This window comes from Aegilops tauschii, chromosome 4 (genome assembly GCF_002575655.3).
Source record: "Aegilops tauschii subsp. strangulata cultivar AL8/78 chromosome 4, Aet v6.0, whole genome shotgun sequence".
Taxonomy (NCBI): domain Eukaryota; kingdom Viridiplantae; phylum Streptophyta; class Magnoliopsida; order Poales; family Poaceae; genus Aegilops; species Aegilops tauschii.
The window spans coordinates 386,066,191-386,091,263 of NC_053038.3; the positions used below are offsets into that span (position 1 = coordinate 386,066,191).

The 25,073-nt window shown below is 47.3% G+C and overlaps 1 protein-coding gene and 2 long non-coding RNA genes across 3 annotated transcripts; 2 read left to right on the top strand and 1 right to left on the bottom strand.

Moving 5' to 3' along the window:
* Positions 1-16,487: 16,487 nt before the first annotated feature.
* LOC141021336 (uncharacterized) lies at positions 16,488-21,638 on the bottom strand. The gene is made up of 2 exons (XR_012182280.1): positions 21,387-21,638; positions 16,488-16,876 (listed from the first exon to the last, which is right to left on the bottom strand). It is a non-coding gene; the product is annotated as an uncharacterized lncRNA (long non-coding RNA).
* LOC120963034 (protein FAR1-RELATED SEQUENCE 5-like) lies at positions 17,653-20,788 on the top strand. Its single transcript, XM_073497288.1, has 6 exons — positions 17,653-17,957; positions 18,011-18,800; positions 18,923-19,223; positions 19,291-19,487; positions 19,944-20,037; positions 20,694-20,788. Exons 1-6 carry the CDS (start codon positions 17,653-17,655, stop codon positions 20,786-20,788), a joined length of 1,782 nt encoding a protein of 593 aa, XP_073353389.1.
* A 1,819-nt stretch (positions 21,639-23,457) lies between the features above and the next one.
* Positions 23,458-24,577, top strand: LOC123493780 (uncharacterized). The gene is made up of 2 exons (XR_012182281.1): positions 23,458-23,579; positions 23,678-24,577. It is a non-coding gene; the product is annotated as an uncharacterized lncRNA (long non-coding RNA).
* Positions 24,578-25,073: the final 496 nt, after the last annotated feature.

The following is a 25,073-nucleotide window of genomic DNA, read 5'->3' on the forward strand; positions in this document are numbered from 1 at the left end:
TATTTTTGGAAATAATAAAAATATTGAGCGGAAGAAATACCAGAGGGGGCCCACACCCTGGCCATGAGGATGGGGCGCGCCCTACCCCCCTAGGCGCGCCCCCTGCCTCGTGGGCCCCCTGTTGGCCCTCCGGTGCCCACCTTCTGCTATATGAAGTCTTTCGTCCGAAGAAAAATCATAAGCAAGCTTCAGGACGAGACTCCGCCGCCAGGAGGCGGAACCAATCTAAGGCTCTGGCGGAGCTGTTCTGCCGGGGACACTTCCCTCCGGGAGGGGGAAATCATCGCCATCGTCATCACCAACGCTCCTCTCATCGGGAGAGGGCCAATCTCCATCAACATCTTCACCAGCACCATCTCCTCTCAAACCCTAGTTCATCTCTTGTATCCAATTCTTGTCTCTAAGTCTGGGATTGGTACCTGTAGGTTGCTAGTAGTGTTGATTACTCCTTGTAGTTGATGCTAGTTGGTTTATTTGGTGGAAGATCATATGTTCAGATCCTTTATGCATATTAATACTCCTCTGATTATGAACATGAATATGCTTTGTGAGTAGTTACGTTTGTTCCTGAGGACATGGGAGAAGTCTTGCTATTAGTAGTCATGTGAATTTGGTATTCGTTCGATATTTTGATGAGATGTATGTTGTCTCTCCTCTAGTGGTGTTATGTGAACGTCGACTACATGACACTTCACCATTATTTGGGCCTAGAGGAAGGCATTGGGAAGTAATAAGTAGATGATGGGTTGCTAGAGTAACAGAAGCTTAAACCCTAGTTTATGCGTTGCTTCGTAAGGGGCTGATTTGGATCCATATGTTTCATGCTATGGTTAGGTTTACCTTAATACTTCTTTTGTAGTTGCGGATGCTTGCAATAGGGGTTAATCATAAGTGGGATGCTTTTCCAAGTAAGGACAGCACCCAAGCACTGGTCCACCCACATATCAAATTATCAAAGTACCGAACGCGAATCATATGAACGTGATGAAAACTAGCTTGACGATAATTCCCAAGTGTCCTCGGGAGCGCTTTTCTCTATATAAGAGTTTGTCCAGGCTTGTCCTTTGCTACAAAAAGGATTGGGCCACCTTGCTGCACTTTATTTACTTTTGTTACTTGTTGCTCGTTACAAATTATCTTATAACAAAACTGTCTGTTACCTATAATTTCAGTGCTTGCAGAGAATACCTTGCTGAAAACCACTTATCATTTCCTTCTGCTCCTCGTTGGGTTCGACACTCTTACTTATCAAAAGGACTACGATAGATCCCCTACACTTGTGGGTCATCAAGGCTTCACACACAACTATGAATTCGGAGATATTAAGAACGAAGTTGGGGGAAAGGTCATGGAAGTCCAGTCCATAATAAAACATCAGCCCACGAACAAATGGGTGGAGAGGGAATCCTAACCCATGGACAAAATGCGCAAGGAACACCACCCTCTCTTGAGGTTCGGGGGTAGGCACGATCTGTCCCTTGGCAGGGAGTCGATGAACGATCCCCTCGGCCAGGTATCTGGCCTCTCGGAGCTCCTTGATATCTTCCGGCTTCACGGACGAAGTCATCCACTTGCCTCCCGCTCCGGGTCCGGACATGGCTAAATGCTTTTCGGAAATAGGGAAGATGGGAGCTTCTGCGCTGGAGCTCGAGGATGGAAGGACGGAGAAGGAGGGGGTGTGGGTGAAAAGCACGAATCCTTATCCCCTTATAAAGGCTATGAATATCAGTCGCCCCCCCCCCCCCCCGGTTGGTCATAAAATCTGCCTGTTCCCAATGGGTAGTGTAAATGGCGCAGTTGGGTTACCCGCGCCCGTATTAATGGAAATCCCGCAATAAGGGGACACGATCTCCGCTTTGACAAGACGTGCCAATAAAACCGCATCTCAAGACATGGACGGCGGGCTGGCTAGCGGTTCGAAAAAAGGACTAGGCAGGTGTGGCGTCATGCTACTCAAAAGCTGTCAGTGGATAGAGCTCGTGTGAAATATATATTCTCTCTGTGGTTGTGTGTGGTACATGGCAGGTCCGGATACTATCGTCGCATCTGAAGACTATCTTGGAGTTCGGAGAAAGGAGAACCCGCCTTGCAATGCCGAAGACAATCTGCGCGCCGGACTCCTCGTCATTGAAGCTAGGTTCAGGGGCTACTGAGGGAGTCCTGGACTAAGGGGTCCTCGGGCGTTCGGCCTGTTATTCATTGGGCCGGACTGATGGGCTGTGAAGATACGAAGGCCGAAGACTATACCCGTGTCCGGATTGGACTTTACTTGGCGTGGAAGGCAGGCTAGGCAACCAACTGTGAAGATTCCTCCTTATGTAACCGACCCCATGTAACCCTAGATCTCTCCGGTGTCTATATAAACCGGAGAGCGTAGTCCAGATAGGACACATTCATTACCATATACACATAGGCTAGACTTCTAGGGTTTAGTCATTACAATCTCGTGGTAGATCAACTCTTGTAGTACTCATATTCATCAAGATCAATCAAGCATGAAGTAGGGTATTACCTCCATAGAGAGGGCACGAACCTGGGTAAACATCGTGTCCCCCATCTCCTGTTACCATCGCCTAGACGCACAGTTCGGGACCCCCTACCCGAGATCCGCCGGTTTTGACACCGACAGTGGCTGCTAATGCCCGGGCTGTCAGCATGGCTGTTGTGGTGGAACAGAAGGAAGAAGGCAAGGAATATCCGGTTCAACGGCCGGTTTACTACATCAATGAGGTGCTTATTGAGTCCAAACAGAAATATCTGCATTGGCAGAAACTTGTATATGGGGTGTTCATGGCCAGTCGGAAGCTTAAGCAGTATTTTTTGGGTCATCCTATCACTGTGGTTAGTTCTGCTCCTTTAGGGGATATTATTCAGAACAGAAAAGCCACAGGTCGGATAGCCAAGTGGGCCATTGAGCTTGGGCCTCATGGTTTGAAATATGTGCCTCGCACGGCCATCAAGTCTCAGGCACTGGTGGATTTCATCAATGACTGGACAGAGCTGCAGATGCCCGAGGAAAAGCCAGATAACACATATTGGACTATTCACTTTGATGGGTCCAGACAATTGGAGGGCTCGGGGGCTAGAGTCGTGCTCGCTTCCCCTCGAGGTGATAAATTCTGTTATGTTCTTCGTTTGATGTTCCCTTGCACTAACAATGCAGCTGAATATGAGGCCTTGCTCCACGGTCTTCGGATGGCTAAGGAGATGAACTTAAGCCGGGTAAGGTGTTTTGGCGACTCAGATTTGGTGGCTCAACAAGTTTCTGGTACTTGGGATTCCAAGGATCCAATCATGGCGGCTTATCGACGAGAAGTGGATATTATTGCTGGTCACTTCAAGGGTTATCAGGTTGAGCATATCGATAGGCGGAAGAATGAAGCGGTTGATGCCTTAAGCCGGTTGGGTTCTCAACGTAAACCGGTGCTGCCTAATTTCTTTCTTGACGTTTTGCATAACCCGTCGGTCAAGTTACCTATAGAGGAGGATTTGGCTATTCCTGACCCGGAAGCTCAGTTGGTGGCAGCTCTTCATGTAATCCTGATTGGACGGTTCCATATTTGGCTTATATGACCTGGGGCGAGTTACCCGAGGATGAAACTTTGGCCAGGCAAATAACCCGGCGATCCAAGTCAATGACTATTGTCAATGGGGAGTTACATCATCGCAGTGTCATAGGGGCGTTTCAACATTGTGTTTCACCTGAAGAAGGCTGTGAGATTCTGTGCGAGATTCATGAAGGGGATTATGGCCACCATGCTGGTTCTAAGTCTCTTGTGGCCAAGGCTTTTCGTCATGGATTTTATTGGCTGACGGCTCATGCTGATGCTGAGGATCTGGTCAGTAAATGTGACGGATGTCAGAAATTTTCACGACGAGCCCATGTACCGGCTCAAGAATTGAGGATGATTCCAATTACTTGGCTGTTTGCAGTTTGGGGGCTTCATATGGTTGGGCCTTTTAAGAGGTCCAAGGATAAGAAGACCCACCTTTTGGTGGCCGTTGATAAGTTCACTAAGTGGGTAGAGGTAGAGCCGGTAGTAAGTGTGATGCAGCAATGGCGGTTCAATTCATGAAGAAGGTGATCTTCCATTTTGGCTTTCCACACAGCATTATAACAGACAATGGCACTAATCTCTCCAAGGGTGCTATGAAAGAATTCTGTCAACGTGAGCATATCCGGCTTGATGTATCATCAGTGGCTCACCCCCAATCTAATGGTCAAGCTGAGAGAGCCAATCAAGAGATCTTGAGAGGCATCAAGCCCCGGCTTATGGTTCCCTTGCAAAGGACGCCGGGTTGTTAGGTGGAGGAGTTACCTTCCGTGTTATGGAGCATTAATACCACCCCCAATAGGTCTACGGGTTACACGCCTTTCTTCATGGTTTACGGAGCAGAGGCGGTTCTCCCTAGTGACATCCGTCATGACTCGCCCCGTGTGGGGGGCTTATGTTGAAGCGGACAATGAAAAAGCACGTCAGGACACACTGGACCTATTAGATGAGGAGCGTGATATCTCCGCGGCTCGTTCGACAATTTACCAGCAAGATCTGCGCCATTACCACAGCCGCCGGGTTAAAACCAGAACTTTCCAAGAAGGCGATCTAGTGCTCTGGCTCATCCAGGATCAGACTGATATGCACAAGTTATCCCCACCTTGGGAAGGACCCTTTGTGGTCAGCAAGAATCTGAACAACGGGTCATACCACCTTATCGATGTTCGAGAGCACAAAGACTCACATAAGTCGGAGGAGGAGACCCACCGGCCCTGAAATATTGCTCATCTTCGGCCTTACTACACCTGAGCCACCGACTCTTTTGATGTACATATTTTGACAATGTATATATTATGATCAATATAATAAAGTCGGCATCCCTGTTAAAGCAGGGCCTCTGTCGTTTTCTCTTTAAAACAACGAGTTTTTGGTCACTTGGGGGCTTCTGCTTTATAGAGCAAAGTTACAATTCCCTTTGATCCGGCTTATAGGCCACACATAAAAAAAACTTGGGGGCTTGTTACCCAGGGTAAATGGACCAAAGAGAGAGTCTTTTGCAAAAGCATGACTCAAACATAGGTGCCCATTGAGCATAGCTCAGAAATATTGCTTGGGGCTCTTTTGTTCTAAAGAACAAGAGTTGCTATAACCCTTGTGATAGGCTTAAAAGCCAGGCTTGGAAGCCAGGTGTATTCACCTAAAACCCTGGGTTATCCTGCCTTTTTAAGTAAGCCACTCCGCCTAGGTATTCCTGGAATGACCCGCTGAACGTTTGACAAGTCAATCTTATGTAGACCCTGAACTTGTCAAAGTTAAAACGATGATTGGTTGTGTGAGGACCATCTTATAAGGTTTGTAAAATGGTTTAACTCAGTGGCCTGTGCAGCCCGTGAAAGCACTCGATTTTCGGCCTGGCAGCCCATGAAAAGCCTTGTTTTCGCTTGTTTTTATTTGACAGATCTTTTAAGATTTATTTGATAAATTTATAAGGTTTTATCATCACAATTCACTGGTGTTTATTAACCCCGCTCGGCTTTCGACTATAAGTCATCAGTACATGATAAGTTAAGATCCGGTGTTTATTAACCCGGCCTGGTTTTTGGCCATAAGTCGCCAAGTATGAAATAAGATAATATCCGGTGTTTATTAACCCAGCCTGGCTTTGTTCATAAGTTGGGAATATATGATAATCACCAGTGCTCAAATTTGGGTTATCACCCTTACTACACTGGATTGGTAAGCTAACAGTGTGATCAAATATCACAGGTATGATATATTTCAATTATATATGGTTATTCTTAAGTCCAGCCTTGGTTATAAACTACGTTAGTTTCCCATGGTTTTCTATTGGGCATTATAACCCGTCTAGCGGTAAACCGCCAGGACATTTTTTAATCTACTGTATGCAAGAACAGATTCACAATTGCTAATATCATGCGCATACATGTCATATTTTAACACAGCGGATTAGCAGTGTCATGCAAAGTAAATATGCACGATGGCATAGTAGATCAAGAGTTTAAGCTAGCCTATTACAAGGTGTTCGGTGCCCAACAGAATAATTGTTTTTCAACAAGTCTTGCAGAAAGCAGATAATAAACCGGCCACCGGTTTATGAATCTTGTCCGGGCTGACTTGAAGGTGAAGGATCATCCAGCGCCGGCTCATCTTCCTCTTCTCTACCCAGTGGCTGGAAGTCAATGGTTGTCCAATCGATCCCAGTTAAGGCTTTGAATACAGCTTCATCACTTATAAGTGTGGATGGATCAACATCAGGGGCATAGGTATGCTTACGGATTGGAGGGATAAGATTTGGAGCATCATAGGTTGGCGCATTAACTCTCTTGTTGTTGGCATCATAAATCGACTGATAATGTGAAAGATCGGTCTCTTCAGCCAATTTGCTAGCCAATGGGCGCACTTCCCTCGTCAAGGCTCTGAGGTCATCGTTATCAAAGTCTGACCCATCCTCTTTTATGCTCGGATAGCCGTTTCCCACATCAGCCGGATCAAGATCAGGTATCCATGCTTTGTCCTGAGTTAGTGCGGTAAGAGCACATGCCCTTGCAGCTGATCTCTTTAGTTCTTCGAACCGGGCAGGCATCATCGACAGCCTTTCCAATGTTTCCTTGATCAAAGTTGGGGCCGGATTGTTATGGGAAGCTGTGCAGATGATCCTTTGTGCGCCGGTATATAGTTGCTCTATAAGTGTATAGGCAGCCTTCAGTTTTTCCCGCATATCCGAGCCAAGATGAGAATGCGAGATCCTGCATCATCACAAACACCGGTAAATCGGCAGTTTATTGGATAATACATGTTTAAAGATTACGAAGAAGCTATTTACCAAAAAGGTAGCAGTCATGGCATTTATTTGTTGTTTCAAGCCAGTCAGCTCCTCTGCCACCGGATTAAGGGTTGCCTTAGCGTCCTCAGCCCTCTTTAACATAGTTGTCTTTTCTACATCCCAACTTGCCCGCTCGTTTTTGAAGCTCTCTTTCAGTTTTTCCATTGCTGCGATGGCACTGGTCAGTTCATCCTTGGCCTTGGAAGTTTCTGCTTGTTGAGATATGATATTTTCTTGAAGGTCAGCGATTTGGGATTCCTTCTTGACAAGCTCAGCCTGCAAGAGACATGCAATTTATGAGTTGACAGTGCATATTCGAAGTCCCAAGCACATAACAAGTAATATACTTGGCACTTGGGGGCTAATGTCTATTGCTTCTTCTCAAAAAAATTACAAGTCCCAAGCTCAATGCAAGTATTATTCTTGGCACTTGGGGGCTAATGCATGTTTGCTCCAGTTAGAACTATGGATTTTTTCTTCCACTGGTCAGCTTGGTGGACAACCGGTTTATCAAGGTTCTAAACAAGCATTTTTTGAGCCTTACAACATAATTAGTCCCAACTTAACACATTTGTTAAGTCGGCCCTTGGGGGCTACACGGGTGAACTTGATGAGTTATTATACTCAAGTTCCGGTTTACCGTGAAAGTATAAACCGGCCCTTGGGGGCTACACACGCAAAATTGAAGAGTTGTTATTCTACAAGTCCCGGTTCATATTGACAGTATAAACCGGCCCTTGGGGGCTACGGGAATTGATCTATATGACTTTTGGAAATTTACAGAACATTCTATCATGTCCAATAATTTTGGCGGCTAAGGGAAGAATATTTGTGCAGGATAAACAACAGTTACCTCATGCCGCTCCTTCATCATGTTCACTAAACCGGCTTCATAGTCACGGCTTGCGTACAAACGGTTTAAAAACCCAGAATGGATATCTTGGGCGCTGAGGTGGGCATAGCTTTCCAAGTCGCTTTCCACTTGCCCTTGTCAACAACAGAGATTTCTTCTTTGGCACTGTGTTTTGACAGAGCAATGGGGTTGCCAGGGGATGTGTAACCAAAGCCAGTAACCACAACGTCGTCAGCTTTGTCATCTACAACTTTAGTTGGGCTTCGCGGTTTATTAGACTGAATCATTGGATCAACTTCCATATGTTCAACTTTAGTTTCGTGATCTTGCGGTGGCGGGTCATCAGGAATGTTTTCAACATTTGGATTAGATGGTTCAGGGGTCCTTTCCGGTTCAGATGGAATAGGGTCATCAGCCAGATTATTCACTTTAGCCTTTTTACTCGCTCTGGCTTTGGTCCTGAAAATAACAAGTGTACATCAGGTCAGTATAAAGATCAAGTATAAGATATGAAGGGTCAATTAATATGCTCACCCAGGAACCGTTTTGAGGGTTGGAATTTGTGTTCCTGTTGACTCGCCAGAGGAAGAATGAGAAGTCCCCTGATAATTTGAATCAGACGGGTTAAGAGGTTGTCGAAAATAACCTGCCCTGGGGTAAAGTATGTCAAAAATATGTAAGACCTCCGGACGACGTTTGCGAAGTGGAGTGTTTGGTAAACCGGCAGAGGTGATCACGTTGCCACTATGCCGGGTTGTGCGGCGAGCTTCATGTTTCTGTTTCTTCAAAAGAAAGTTTGGATCCAAGTGAGCTAGAGGGTGAGAAAATCTTAATTTCCGGCATGCTTGATGGGTTTTCTGTGTTGGCAGAGGATCTGAGCCGGAGGAAAGAATAATTACCTCTACGTCACCAACATGGCTAGCCTCAGCGTCATCCTGATAATAACCATTGTCAATGAGATGTATGAAAAAGGAGCCAAGTGAATCAAGTTCTACCTCTGACTCATGATTATCATCATCATCGTCAATGTTTAAATCGGTGGATTCGGCGGTTTTCTTCTTGGCAGGATTCTTGTGGACCTTGGTCTTGGGGCGAGCTGTTTTGGCCGGTTTATCCTGCAGCTTCTTTTTCCAGAATGGATCATCACCCTGTTAAAGGTTGAAAAGATCATAAGGGAGTATTAAGAATATGGAGTAAGCAGGAGTTGAGCAATTCTTACAGCTGGCGGTTTATTTGTAGCACAGAAGGGACTAAGTCCTGTTTTGCTGCACTCGGCCACCGGTATATCCAGCATTTTCTTGACAGCTTCAGTAACTTCAGCGTCAGTCAGCTGAATGTCAATGTGGCGTTGAGGATCTTTCAAGTCCCCTGTATATTCACACATTAAACCGGGGCAACGGCTTAAGGGTAAAATACTCCAGGACACCCAGCAATGGACGAAATCAACGCCTGTTAAACCGTTTGCCACAAAGGCTCTGAGCTTTGAGAGTTGTGGCGCATATTTGGCTCGTTCCTTTGCGCTGAGTCTTTGGGGGAGTGGATGTGTACTGCTAAGCCGGTGAGCACGATAACCCGACAGAGGATTCTCACCAACTAGAGATGTATCTCGGCAATAGAACCAAGTTTGATTCCAGTCTTTGGGATGGCTATGATGGTTGGCATGAGGGAAGCTGTCACTTTCCTCTTTGGGATGGATACCCCGCCAAGTTTAGTGTTGGGCCCGTCCACAAATTATGTGCGGCGGTTTAAGTAGTAGAAGTCTTTGAACAATTCAACCGTGGGCTCTTCTTGCAGATAAGCTTCACAGAACACTTGAAAGTTGCAAATGTTGGATACAGAGTTAGGTCCAATATCTTGAGGGTGGAGTTGCAGGAAATGAAGCACGTCACAGATATTTTTTGATCCGGGAGGGCTAAATCCTCGACTCAGATGGTCAACAAAAACGATCACTTCTCCTTCCTTGGGCTCAGGAGGACATTCAGAACCAGGGACTCTCCAGTGGATGACTTCCTTTTTGGCTAAAGCGCCAGTAAGAACACACCCGTTCAGTCTTTCTTCTGTAACCCGGGATTGAACCCAGTTGCAGGAATAAAAGGATTTGGCCATTTGTTCAATAACCTGGAAGAAAGGTTTATGCCAGTTTAAGATTCATGGTTAATCCGTTAAAGGTTAAAAAGCAGAAAGTGGTGAAGCATGCAAAAAGGCTAAACCGAAGATTGGCGCTATCAAGTTGCAGAAATGAGTAATTGGCGGTTTAAGAGCGGGCTAATGGTACCTGGCGGGTTATTATTTTCTGAGTTAAATTGCCTACACAGATATTGAAAGTATAGATCTGAAGTTGGAAAATGACTAAGTGATGAAAAACAGTTTCCACAGATGGATATCGCAATTTCGGATCTACCGCGTGTCAGAAAAAGAAAATATATTCAGACCTAAATATTAGTACTTGAACAGTTTATGAAGTTCCAGATTGGGTTTTCTACATAAAAGAGATGATCTGATGGAAAAAGAAGGGCTATTGTTACTACCGCACAGGAATATATCAAATTTGAATCCGTCATTTATGCTACGGTGAAGAACAGGCGAAGAACAGCGCCGAACCTCCATGAGCTCGTGTGAACCCTAGTCAGACCTGCGGAGGGGAGGAGGAAGAACTTACAGAGGCTGTTGAATGGCGGAGGCGCGCGATTAGAGTCTGGTTCGAACAGGTTGATGCAGCGGCCAACGTCGAAGCAGAGGTGAAGCTTGACGGCGGCGGCTGAGCTCGAGCGCTAGGGCGTCGCAAGGAAGACGATGAGACGAAGAGGCACGGGGGGGGAGTGGAAGGGACCCCCGGTCCTATTTATAAGGCGAATGGATAAGTGGCAAGCGCGAGAATCGAGGAGGTCAAAAAACGGATCTGTGTAAAGTTAATGGCAGGTGACATCACGGCGGGTTATCATGATTCCAGAAGATGACGTCATGGCAAGTTATAAGTTTCGCGAAGGTAATGAAGGAGGGCTTTTTGTAAGTGTTGAAGATTGATGTGAACAAGTTCAAATCAACTTGGGGCCTAATGTTGGGGATATAACTGTTGAGTATAAACCGCCCAGGAGGGGCCGGATTATACTCATGATGATTACCAGTATTGAAGCCCATGAAGACATAGAAGATGGCGACTTATGAAGGAGACTTAATAAGAAGGCCCAAAGCCTAGAGGCAGGTTAGGGCCCACAGACGTAAACCGCCATAGGCGTATGACTTGTATTGTAAGATAGGAAGAATAGATACCGAGCCGGGCACGTTTATGAGCCGGCCGGGATTCTGTGAACCGCGGGGCGTCAACCTGTGTATATAAAGGGATGACCCGGCGGCGGCTTAGGGACAAGAAACAACAGATCGAGAGCCAGGTTAAGCGTATTCGCTCCCTGGTCATCGAAACTCTAGCAATACCACCTCAAACTGGATTAGGCCTTTACCTTCACCGCAAGGGGCTGAACCAGTATAAACTCCTTGTGTCCTTTGTCCTGTTTAACCCCTTTAAGCTAACTTCGTTGCGATGGCTCCACGACTAAGTCCTCACACTAGGACATCTGCCGTGACAATTCCACGACACTTAGGGTTGACTTTCAGTCTGATAGGGCTCCCTGTGTGATAGATTGATGTTCTTGAAGGAAGAATTCCGACTGTTGTTGTGGGGGTCGCTCCCCCCTCTTCTATTTGTGCTAGACCTTGATAATGCACCCAGAGAAGAAGCGGAAGCGATCATCATCGACGGTCAAAATATACACCACCAAAGATTGAGAGTTGCTTAAGGGAGACTCGACAGACCGAAAGTTAACCCGTGCTGAATAGTGATCCGTGTGTTAACTTAACTTGTTTAATTATATTGACAACTTATTTTCTATCATCCTTGTGCTGGCTCAGAGCTAACTTGGAAGGAGAAGAATTATCTTATCTCCTTTGTTAATGATGTTCTATCGTTTAAGAGCATTTATGGAGCTAGCTGAAATACTACAGGATACGTGCCACTGGTCAACAAGTTGAGCGATGCGAACATTCATAGAAATATCATGGTAAGATTTTTACTATCGTGTCACTAGTCCATCTTTTTCATACATTCTTCTTAAGTTAACTACATTGCTATCTATGTTACTATTATGTTCTTCAACAAAAGCTCCCAAATATTGTTGTGCCTGCGCTGGTGGATGTTGAAGGTGAGATGACAATTATTTTCCCTTTGAAGACTAGTTTCAATTATAGATACTCGAATGAATGCCAACCAGATGGATACCTCAAAATTGAAGGATGGAGGCAAATAGTGAATGAGCGCAAATCACAAATTGGAGACTGGTGGATCTCTGTGATCCGTCATGGAGATGGAGGGGTTTTTCTGGTTTATTCCATTATCCCTAAGAGAGAGGAGTAGGTCCTAGTACTTGCATGATCTAGGGTAATGACTACTATGTGCTCGAAAGTTATTTACCTACGATGATAACAATTAGCTATTGGTTAACTTATGATGATGATACATTGTTATATCATTATGATGATGATGAGTTGTTATATCACTACGATAATGATTGTTATACAATTACGATGATGATAAGACATTGTTATATCACTATGATGATGATGAGACATTGTTGTATCAATGATGTATGTATATATTGGACTGTATAAAAATCTGTATAATTATTGTAAAAGTATAGTATAAATACGCAAAAGAAATACACATATTTAGTAGTGGCACGGGTTAAGTACGACGTTGCAGCAAGTTAGTAGTAGCGCGGGTCAAACCCCACGCTGCTACTAACGTAAGTAACAGTGTGTGGGGTCGTACCCCACGCTACCACTAGCAAGTTAGTTGTGGCGCGCTAGTAGTAGCACGGGACCCGCACTACTACTAGCGTTCTACCCGCGCCACTACTAGGCTTATCCCTAGTAGTGTTAGATTTATTGCCACAAGGCCTAGCTACGACGACTCTTGAACATATGCTCATGTTGGCTTGGCTCTCCAGCGCCTAGTATTTCTGTTCTAGCTCTCACAAGTGCCAGCACAACGTTGGTCTTCCATCATGAATCCACTCCCCGAGGAGTCCGACGACGAAACTGGTGACCTGATCGTTCGACGAAGAACCAACAAGCTGGCACCACCCCCTCACAAATGCACAAAGCAAAAAACTAGATCACCCCTCCCTCAGCATCGAAATAACCCACACACGTGGGAGGTCTTATTCAGCATGCCCCATGATGCTCGCTTCAGCTGGCTAGTAGGTCGCACTATTTGGTCTTGCCCCATCCAGAGAAGTGAAAGAAAAAAATAGAAAGGCAAACTAAAAAGAAGTAGAGAGAAAGTTTAAAATGTTTTGAAAAAAAATAAAATATCTTCAATTTCTTAAACATTGGACAAGATAAGAAAATGTTTATGAATTTGAAAAAATGAACTAAATGAATCATGAATTTTAAAATGTTCACTTTTTTAACATTGTAAAATATAATAAATATGAATTGGAGAAAAATGAACGAAAAGAATGATGAATTTTAAAAATATTTGTAAATTTAGAAAATGTTCACGAATTTCAGAAAATGTTCCCAAAATTCAAAAATACTTCCGGAATTAAAAATGTTCATGAATTTAGAAAAGGTTCTTGGATTTCAAAAGAAGTTCTTTGAATTTTAGAAATGTTCAAGAATTACAAAATATTAATGAATTTAAATAATATCCATCGATTTATAGATTTGTCTAACGACCAGCCTAGGAGTACCACGTTCACATGCGAATACGTCCAACCACACCACAGCTTACAACCGACCCACTCCTTGACATGAAGCCACGATTGCAGAAACTACCTCCATGCATCAGGAGGTAACTTAGGGCACGTGCAACAGTTTAGACGGCTTCAGTCTATAGCCTCGATCCATGTCAGATTTAGTCTGCGGTACAGACATCTTTTTGACGGTGCTACGGCAGGCTTACGCCAGCCTGAACCATTTTCATTATAGATAAGATTGAGATACAACACGACGGTTACAACAGATATCACCCGACATATAGGAGAAGGAACCAAGAACAACAGAATAGAAGATGGAATAAGGAACAACAGAAAAAGAACCAGAGGAGAGCTACGACAAGCAGCCAACACCAAGAACTTAGCATCCATCACCACCGGTGGACCGAGAAGAGCAGGAACTAGCTTTGTTGGATCCGTCAAAAGGACATCCGCCACCGAGAAGACGTGGAGAAGAAGTTGCCTGCTACCATGCGATCTCTGCACCTTGAAGAGCTAGGAGATCGTAGCCACCATCGAAGAGCATCCTGCTGCCTAGGAACATCGCGGCAGAGAAAGCCACAGACCGTGCCGAAGGGCAATTTTCTGCCGAGATAGCCCTACACCTCCTCTGAGCCACACCACGGCCACCATCACAAATAGAGAGAACCATAGCACTCCGCAGGCCACCAAACCTCAAAAGCCATCGAAGGGTGCCGAACACCGAGACCTCACCACCGCCACAAGCCCCAAAAAGAGAGGTCAACCATCAGCATAGGATGACCAAGGTACTGGTCGCCGCCACAGAGCACCTCCACCGCCACCGCCCTACAAACCAGCAACCTGAACCAACACTCCAGCCCAGACATCAGACGACCAACCACGGATCCCTGGCTCCTGAAACGACGCCCCCAAGGGGGAAACAACATTGAAGATGTCGTCGTCGTCCGATTCAGAGAAGGATCTGAGACTTTCGCCCGAAGCACAAAGAAATAGCCGGCAACGGTAGCTCCCCAATGATGCCTTCACGAAGGGACACGGCGCCAGGAGACGTCGTCATCATCGTTGCCGACGAGGTCGACAATAGGCTTTCGCCCGAAGCATCCCAGCCCGGCCGACTCCGCAAACGCCGGCCCCCGAGTCCGGCAGCGCTAGACCTTCCCCTCTCCTGCCAGTCCACGGCGAGCGTCCCCGCTTGGTCCAGCAAGAGTCATCCGCAAACACAGCCGCTCACCTCGAGCACCTGCATAGACAGAGTTGGTTCTGTCTCGGCTGCCACCTGCACCCAGCCCCTTACCGCCGGCCACAACACCACACCACCACACACCTACCCCGCCGACAGCAGCCACCACCGACCCCCCAGCCGCAACCATGGAGTGCACCAGCCGTGGGAGCCACCGCCCCAGAGGGGTCCAGATCTGGGCGAAGAGAGGCACCCAGACCAGGCATGGCAGTCACCAGGGTCACTGCCACGGCCTGCTCCACCACGCTGTGCTGACCACCACACCCGCCTACGCCACCAGCCCCCAGTCGCGGCCGCGGGGACCGCCGGCCAAGGGAAACGGGCCGCCGTCCGAAGGGAGCTGGATCTGGAGCTCCCCTGGGCAGAGCGGCGTCGGATCCTTGGAGATCCAGCTGCCCACGCCTCCGCGCCGCTCGCGCCGGCGCATTGCGCGACCATTGCCGGTGCGCGCCCCCGACCACCCGCGCCCGCCCGCGAGTCCCCGTCGCCGGCCAGCGTCCCGCGCCGCCACGCCTGGAGAAGAGGAGGGAGAGCCGTCCCCGCCGCCGCCGGCGCCGAGGGCTTTGCCCAGGGACGCCCTCCGGCGGCGGCGGGAGGAGGAGGGGGAGGCGAGGGTGGCTGTCGGCGTCGGCTGGGGTTTCTCCCGAGCCGCCCGCGAGAGCGACATGGGAGTCCAAGTCTCTTTGCTTGTCCCGCGGTACAGACATCTTATACAATGCATTAGGGCATGTACATTAGTTTAGACACCTACTGTCTATAACAACCATCCACGTCATCTACAGCCCTTAGTAAAAACGCCCTCTACAATGGACAGTCTCTTTTTGCTGTCTATAGACCTCTAAAATTACGAGAATTGGTGAAATTTATTCCAGTTATCCACCTCCTTCCAGAACGTGAAGAGCTTGACCACGGCGTCTGCTCGGCAGTCCATCCTGATGCATCCTAGGAAGGTGTGTGTTGTGCAATCGCAGTTCTGCATAGCCGCACCGCCGACGTCGCTGCAGATCGAGGAGCACGTATACACGTACGTGAATCTAATCAATTCGTAGGAAGCCTATCTAGCTAGCGATCCCCTTGATCGATTATTTTGGTCGCCGCAGCACATTCATTCGCCACGTGAGGCGTCTATCCATCGATCCCGGCAGTCCGGCGGCCCCCAAGCGTGCAAGTCTCGTCGGAGTAGGTGGCGACGTAGAAAGGCAAAACGTGTTCCCTGGATTGGATTTGTGGAGAGGCGGGATTGAACGGTTCGGCTCGGAAACGGAAACTACAGACGCCCGGGCATACAACGGCAAAGAGGCCGTCGATAACTAGCGAATTTTCTAGGCTACCGACTGTCGGCTGAATTGCAGACGCCTTTCTTCTATCTCCTCGTTCTCTCCGCTCCAGCTAGACAAAAATCCTATGTGACGTGTGCTACAGACGGCTGACTGGACACGTACATGCCCTTATCTAGTTAGTTGTCTGTATAGGCCCTAGAATTACGGGGAAACTTGAACAGATCCTTGATGGAAAAACCGCTGGTTGCACACACCTGTCGTTAGTCGTTACGGAGCGATTTTCATCGCTGTACATGCCAAGGGATATTGAGACCCATGTGGCAAGGACGCGGCTTGCCTGCGGCCTTGGCGTGCGACCATCGGTGCGACGCAGCCATTGCACGGCTGTGCGTGAGCTCCCTCCCGCTGCGGATTTTCTCTCGAAAAAAGAAACAGAATACAGATCATGATACCGGACGTCCCGTGATACCTATTTCGTTCCCTAATACTCTCGCATCATTAAGACTAAACAAAAATCAAGTAAAAAAAAACTCATCGCTTGTGAAACATATCCATAAAATGCCCGCGAAACAGATCCGCATATGCAGAAAAGCGCGCCAAAATATACTCCTAAAGGCGAGAGAGACCTACAACCTCGGCAGAACAATCAATGGCGGCTTGACCAGGGAAGCACAGGTAAATTCTCCTCTTAAATTGGGCAGCCAAGGAATCCCGTCCCTGATGTCTTCTTCGAGTCTCACGTCCCTGGTGGCTTCTCCAAGAAGTGGTCCGGGGAACCAGGATGCTCCAGATGATTCTCAGTCACCAAAAGTAAGAAATCGCACTCTGTTCTTCATGATGAATCACCGGCAAATTCTCCTACTGTACCGTTTTAGAACTTGTACAGGAAACCATGACTAGTGACCACAATCTGCAGATGTGAAACAACGACAAGAAGTTAGTTCTGTTGCATTTGGAAAAACAAAGTAGGAGCATGTACAGTACCCCGATTTCACATTTAATTGGATGAGAAGACGTTCTTGCACAAACCGTATAAAATAGAACAAGGATTGCAGAGTCCATCTTGATTTCTCCTCTAAACCTTAAGACTACTACAGTATTGATCCCTCAATGCACTGCATGTTTCCCAAGACAAATATGATTGCAAGACGGATAAATATGATTCATGAATCGGTTGATCAAAACTTGTGGTAGGAAAATATGATTGCCATTTGCCATGTCTGTGGATTAACTAAATTGAATCCTAATTGATACAGGATTCGCAACAAACCACGGCAGATCACAGTGATGAAAGGGTACCAAAGCTTGGCATGACATTTTTGTCTGAAGAGGAAGCTTATTTATTTTATAACAAGTATGCTGAAACTATCGGTTTCAGCATCAGAAGAAGTAGTGGCCATAAAGTGAAGAACTCTTCTGTATTGCAGCAACGCACATTTACATGCTCTCGTCAAGGTAAATGTCATTTCTAATTTGTTTTGATTCTAACCTCTTATTTATGCTCTAAGATAATCACTACAACTCACAGGCCACCAGCAAGAAGATAAAAGAGAGGACACATTCAGTTACAGTAGGCCTGAAACGCGATGTGGTTGTAATGCTCGTATGAAGATAAGGCTTAAAAATGGTTTTTATTGTGTGTATGAATTCGAGGCATCACATAACCACACTCTTGCTCATGGAATCATGGCCCAGTACTTGAGATCCCAGAGAGAAGTAACAGAAGCACATATAGCAAATGCTGAGGTTGCAAAGTCAGCAGGCATTTCAAATAAAGCAACATTCGATTTGATGGCCAAGGAAGCATGTGGAAGTGAAAACCTTGGCTTTATACGTGATGATTTGAAAATTTGTTTGTACTCAAAGAGAACAATAAAAGCAAAGAATGGTGACACAGGGGGAGTATTAGAGTACATGGAGAAGAAGGTCTCAGAAGATGTCAACTTCTTCTATTCAATTCAAGTTGATGAAGATGAGATGACTCGAAAATGGTATCAGACTACGCATTATTCGGCGATGTTATATGCTTTGACACCACATACAGGAAACAAGATGATGGACGCCCATTTGGTTTGATTGTTGGGGTGAATAATCATCAAAAAACTGTTGTCTTTGGCGCCGCACTTTTCTATGATGAAACTGCTGCAAGTTTTGCTTGGCTTTTCAGAACTTTCCTAAAAGTTATGTCTGGGAAACATCCACGTACAATTCTCACCGATGAAAATGCAGCAATGGCAAAGGCAATCCGTAAAGTGTTCCCTCATTCTCACCATAGAATTTGTGTGTGGCATATGAATCAAAATGCTTGCAAGCATCTCGCTGGAGTTGTTGATGAATATAAGAAATTCAATGTTGATTTTCAACATTGTATATATGATATAGAAGAGGAAGATGAATTTGTAAGTGCATGGAATAAAATGATTGACAAGTATGAACTAGGTGACAATGCATGGTTGCAAAGGCTATTTGAGAAGAAAGAACAGTGGGCACTAGTATATGGTAAAAATACGTTCTCTGCCCACATGAGCACTACCCAACGAAGTGAAAGCATGAACAATGAACTAAAGAGGTACATTAGTGTTAAATATGACATGCTTACTTTCTTTGAGCATTTTGAACGGCTAGTTTCAGATAAAAGATGTGAAGAGGTGAAGTACGACTTTAAAGCAACACAAACTACTCCAAAGTTGAAGGCTGAATCAAGCTATATGCTAACACAAGCTGCAGCTACATATGCTCCAGCAATATTCAAGATATTTCAAGATCAAGTGCTTCGGACTCTGAACTACGACACATTGCTTTGTGATGAAAGTGACACAGAGTTAAAGATTTATGTAGTAAAATTTCATGGCACACAACGGAGCATGTTGTTAGATTCATTCCAAAAGAAGAAAAGGTTAGTTGCAGCTGCAAAAGGTTTGAGTTTTCTGGAATCCCTTGCTCTCATTGCTTAAAGGTACTTGATATTAATAATATCAAGCATATCCCCGGAAAATATATATTGAAAAGATGGACAATTGATGCCAAAGTTCTAGATATAACAAGCAAATGCAACCCGCATGAGAACCTAAAAGCAAGAATGTCCAATCGCTACAAGGAACTGTGCAGAATGTTCTTGAAAATAGCTGCTCGTGCCGCTGAGTCAGAAGACTCATACAACAAGGCTGCTAAATTTGCAGAGCAATTAGCACAAGATGTGGATAAATGCTTGAAGATTAGAGCTGATCCAGATTTGGGAGACTCGTGTACTAAAGAAGGTGCATATTATACTAATAATAATTTCCTAGACTATTGACGAACAAAGACTGATATTTACCATTACAGTGGCAGCAGGAGTGAACATCCCCTGTAGCAGAATTTCAAAACACAATGATGGGCTTGCAAAGCCAAAAGGTATGAAGGTCAAGGAGAAGACTATCAAAGGATCAAAAAGGCCCGTTGGTGGATTTGAGAAAGCAACTTCAAAGAAGAAAAGGAACACAGATGATATTGTACAACTAGAGCCTCATGGCACCTCAAAGGTATTATACTTCATTGCTTTGTGTCTTATAAAACCTTCAACATTATTGACCTTTCATATCATTTTTGATAGGCCCCTTTGGAGAAACCAACTTCAAAGAATAGAAAGAACAAAAAAGATATTATACAACTACAACCTCATGGACTCTCAATGGTATAACGCTGTTGCTTTTTCTTGTAAAACACTCAATTGTATTGACCTTTCTCTATCATTTTCAACAGGGTCCTTCGGAATTTTTCGGTAGCCAAATGGGTGCATATCAATTACACTACAACACTATCCTAAATGCTTCAATGCAACCATCAATTGATAATACCATCCCGATGCCACCGCATACCCAACAACTGTTGGCGGCATTCCAACCATACAACACAACAGTGGTAGAAGCAGTCCACTCTTTCAAGTTTACGATTCTTTTAAACTTCATTGAAACTGAACTTTGCTACTTTGTGCACAGGGTCATCCGACAGACCACATGTCCACCTATTTACAACAGCAGAACTCTGCTCAGCCAACACCTATCCAAAATGCTACAATGCAGCCATCAACTGGTCCGAGCTTCCCCATGCAACCACAAACCCAAGCACCACACAACACTCCAGTGGTACAACATTCCACCCTTTTGAGTTTTCCAGTTTTAAACTTCACCGAAACTGATAGTTGCTACTTTGTGCACAGGGTCATCCGACAAACCACATGTCCACCTATATACAACAGCATAACTCTGCTCAACCAACACCTATCCTAAATGCTAGAATGCAACCATCAACTGGTCCGAGCTTTCCGATGCAACCACAAACCCAAGCACCACACAATACTCTAGTGGTATAACATTCCACCCTTTCGAGTTTTCCACCTTTTTAAACTTCATTTAAACTGAAAGTTCCTACGTTGTGCACAGAGTCATCCGACAAACCACAAGTACACCTTTTTACAACAGAAGAACTCTGCTCTAAATCCCTGCCTGATAGAAGCCATTGGAGCCTCTAACTATAGTTCGATGACAGGAGGAAATCAAGGCTTCCTTCTTCAACCGAAAGCGACATCTATTGTAAATGCTACAATGCAGCCATCAGTTGGTCACACCATCCTGATGCCACCACAGACCCAAGACCCACACTATACTCCAGTGGTATAACATTCCATACTTCCAAGTTTTCCAATTTCTCAACTTCAATGAAACTGAAATTGCTACCTTTCTCCCCAGGGTCATCTGACAGATCACATGTCTACCTATTTACAGCAGCAACACTCGACGCAGAATCCCTCAGTGCAAAGGACCATTGGAACCTCTACCTCTAGTATGACGACAGGACAAAACCAAGCCTTCCTCAATCAACCGAAGCCAACATGATCTATTTTGTTGTCGCGAAGTTTATCTCATGTGTGTTTTGACTTCAAAGTTGCAAATAATTTTTGTTAGAACTTGTATGTACCATCAACTGAATGCTACTAAGCGTCCCCAATCAAATATACTAGTTCACATTTTTTTTAATTGTGTACTAATTCATAGAATTAGCTATGAACAATTTTCCACAAGCATCGTGCTCATATGAGCCTCTAACCTATCCTTCTCTCATTTTAAGTTAAGATGACCGGGATCCCAATGATCCATTTCAATTATGCATAATATATGTAACTGAACCATCTATCTAAATGTCATGCTTAGAGGCATAGAGCGAGGAGAAAACAAATTGACAATCAGTCCGAATTTAGCATGTAAGGAATCTTAATTTAACTGGATGAAAGCAAAGTACTGGAATTGCTACTAGCTCTCCCTTCTCTGAATTTAACATGCATCTTAACTGAATGAAAGCAGAGTAATGGAATTGCTAATAGCTCTCCTTCTCTGAATTTAACACGCGTGAGACTGAATGGCACAAGAAGAAGAGGAAATTACCTGTGTGTATGCGGAGATAATACTGCATGTATGAGCTGCAGTCCCTTTGTTCTTCCTCTCTGACTACCAAATTGATGGCGTTGATGTTGATTCTCAACGTCCTTCCCCTCGATACTCGGCCCCTCCTCCACAAGCCCGAGCACCCGCCAAGGACACGCCAACCTCTTGCGTGGTCGTCCCACATGCTCCCGCTAGGCTCCGCATCTCAGACCAGCGAGGACGGCGCCGCGGAGGATCCCGTCCCCACCGAACTGCTGTGCGACTAGGTCGAGCAGGCGGACCACGACGGAGGCCAGCCGAGCCGGGGATGCTGATTTAGTAGGCGGACCACGGCGGCGGCCAGCCGAGCCGGGATGCTGATTCAGCAGGCGCACGCGGGCGGCGGCCACCCGGGAACCGGGATGGGGTGAGATGCGTGAGTGCGCACGCCCGAGTAGAAGCTGCACGGCAGCGCGACGAGATCCGGTCAATGGGCAGGAAGTGCTTGGAGGCTCGAGGAGCAGGAGCAGCAGAGGACATGGAAAGCTTGAGCTGAGCTTGAGTTCCGACCAAGGAAAGGGATGTGGATAAGGGATGTATCCATACAGACGGCAATCAGTATTAGGATCTGTATTCTATTTTTTTGAGAGAAAATCCGCAGCGGGAGGGGGCTCACGCACAGCCGTGCGATGGCTGCGTCGCACTGATGGTCGCACGCCTAGGCCGCAGGCAAGCCGCGTCCATGTGGCAAGTCTATCCCATTCGACTTTACGATGAAACAGTTGGAGTGAAAAGCCACCGCGAAACAGGGACATGAGAGGCTCTCGCGCTCGCGGCGGCGCCGCCCGATCTACCGCCTCCGGCCTCCCATGCTTCAGCTGAGACTGGATCCGGGATCCCCTCCACCTCCTCTCTCTCTCCTGCGAAGCTTTGCTCCATCTGACGCCATGCCTCCACGACCGTGCTCCAAGCCAGCGTCCGCGGCATCGGCCATGGAGGGAGCTCAGTCCGCCGAGCGCTCCCCAAGGCCCTCGCCGGCGGCGGCCTCCCCACCGCCGCCCTGCGTCCCGGCTGGCACGTTGCTGCCCGCAGGCTTCAGGCTGAGCGTCGTCCCGCCGTCACCGAGCAAGCTGCCAGCGCCTGCATCCACGATGCCGGCTGCTCCGTCAGGGTCAGCCACCTCCGCCGCAGTGCTGGCCGCGGTTGCCCTGGCCTCCCGCAAGGCTGCCCCGGCCGCTGGTGGCCATTTGTCCCGCGTTGGGCTGCCTCCGAGGCTGGTTGTGGCTGCATTTCCGACGGTGCATAGCTCGGGGCTTCCCCAGGCCGGGTCCTCACCGCCTCCGCCGCTTGGGTGTCTCTCGTCCCCTGCCTCTGCTGACGCTGCTTCTGTCAGCGATGCACCATCAACCTCGACTGCTACTGTGGGCGCGCCATCCCCGACTCCTGCCGGTGCTGCTACGTCCTACTTGACTCTTGTGGAAGCCTCGCCGACACCCCCGGCTGGTGCTGCTGAAGCGCCGCCCACAACCCCTGCTGCTGAAGCGCCACCCACAGCCACAACTCCTGCTGCTGAAGCGCTGTCCACGGCTCCTGTGGAAACGGCGCTGTCCTCGGCTTCTACCATACTGCGACGGGTCTTGACTCAGAGCTACCTGTTTTGTGGAGCTCCTTTACTGACGGTGAAGAAGACGACGACGATGATAATGAGCTAGCCCCACAGACGCCACCGCCGGCTACCAAATCCTCGATTTCGGCTGCTCGGCAGGACGTGGCGTGTGATGCGGATACATGCGGAGGTTGGCAGAAGGTGCTCCCGCGGCGCGATGTGCAACTCCAGGCGTCACAAGCCCCTGCTTTGGCTCCCCGTCCCGTCCCCGCTTGGCTTCATGGTAGATGTTGCAGATGTCTCTTTCCTGGACACTGTGCAGCGGATTGTCGAGATCCTTTTAGATGTTATCGATGCCTTGAGAACGGTCATCGATCGCGTGAGTGCCGCAATGCCTGGCATCCCCTTAGCTCCTTGGGAAGAGCTACTGTGTCGCCACTGCCCCGCCTCCCCGTCAAGCACCAACAAGCTCCATCTCCATACAAGGTCCAGAAAGAAGCCCCACCCCTCCCGAAGACATTTTGTTGTGATTCTTGGGCATCGATCGTTTCTGCTCCTGCTGGCTCAATGGCCCCGACGGATATCTCGATGCGGCCCACTTTGGAGAGGTAGGCCGAGCTGCTGCGCTCTGAGCTCCTTGGTATGGCTTCCTTTCAACTTGAGAAAACGGTCCAGCCTCTGCGTGATGTCGTTGATTCTATGAAAGGTTGGATGTTGCGGATGAAGAGCTTCATGGAGCGAGCTGAGGCTGCACTGGGCGGGCTCTCCCTGGCGCCGCCTGTGTTGCGCCCTTTGGTTGTGCCCGATGGCAACTTCGACGCTGAGAAGGGAGACGAGCTCCATGGTCGTTTCTCCCCTCGTGCTAGGGCCAGCTCACCGCCATTAGCCTCTGAGGGACTTGACAATGATGTGATTGTGACTCCGGTGTCACAGATCATGCCCGAGCTTCGGAGTTGTGTGGGAGCCCGGTTTTGCCTTTGTGCGTCGAGCAACTGCAGGTAGACCCTCCCGAGATCTCGAGTGTGGCTTTGCCACCAACATCACTCCTGGAGTCGAGCCAGATAGTTGATGCTGAGGAGAGTAGTGATTTGGACGGTGCGATCTCTCGCTCGCCCAAGTCCATTGGGCGTCAGGCGTTAGTCATCGAGCGCGGAGTTTCAGATGTTGTTGCCCTTCCCTCATATGCAACCATCGAGCAGGTGATGACTGTGAGTGGCATGGCCATTGAGCCAAGTGTGTTGGCACCTACTCCAACTCCAAATTCAAATGCTCTGTTTGCGAAGGAACTTTGTGACTTGCTCGCTAGCGTGGAGGTTGCTAGACCTGGTTTGGGCAGGTCGATTGCTTGCCTCCTGACGGGAACGCCAATAAGGGGCAAACAAAAGAAAATGGGCAAAGACAAGAGTGGTGTCATAGGCAAGGCGTCTCTGGTTGCTTTATGGATGATCTTCGGTCTCTCGGCTTGTCCTCTTGGATTGGGAGGTGCATGGTGTCTTGTGTCGTGGTGTTCTTGTTGGGATTGACTTGGCGTAGTAGTAGTGTCAGGGTTTGTGGATGTTGTGCATTCGGAGAGTTTGGCAAGGGCCGACTGTGCGGTTGGGGGATTTCTTGCCGTGCGAGTAGTTAATCCGTGCTCTATTTGTGTAGGTTTTCGCCCAGTTTTTCTTAAATTAACTGGACAATTCTCTTCTTCTTAATTAATCGATGAGGCAAAATTTTTGCCTCCGTTTCGAAAAAACGGTTGGAGTACAGTGCAGGTTGAGTGTGCACCCAACCATCCGGCTCGTTTCGCACGAGTCACAGCTTTAATAAACCAGGGCCAAACCGCGGCATTACGAAGGCATCAGCACGGCTATCGACCATGGCAACAGGACCATTATAGGTACATATAATTCAGGTCGATGGCAAATAATGGCACCAGGTTGTTGGTGCTAATCAGGTGCTCACACGCTCCCCACAACCGACCCAATCGTTTTCAAGGTCTCCATGCGATTCTCGTTTGATGTTAGAACTGGAGGTTTACACCTAGCTAAACATGGCCAGCTTGCTTTGCAAGTCTTTCTCCAATAATGAAGAACGGATTGACCGTCGTGGAGTTTTTA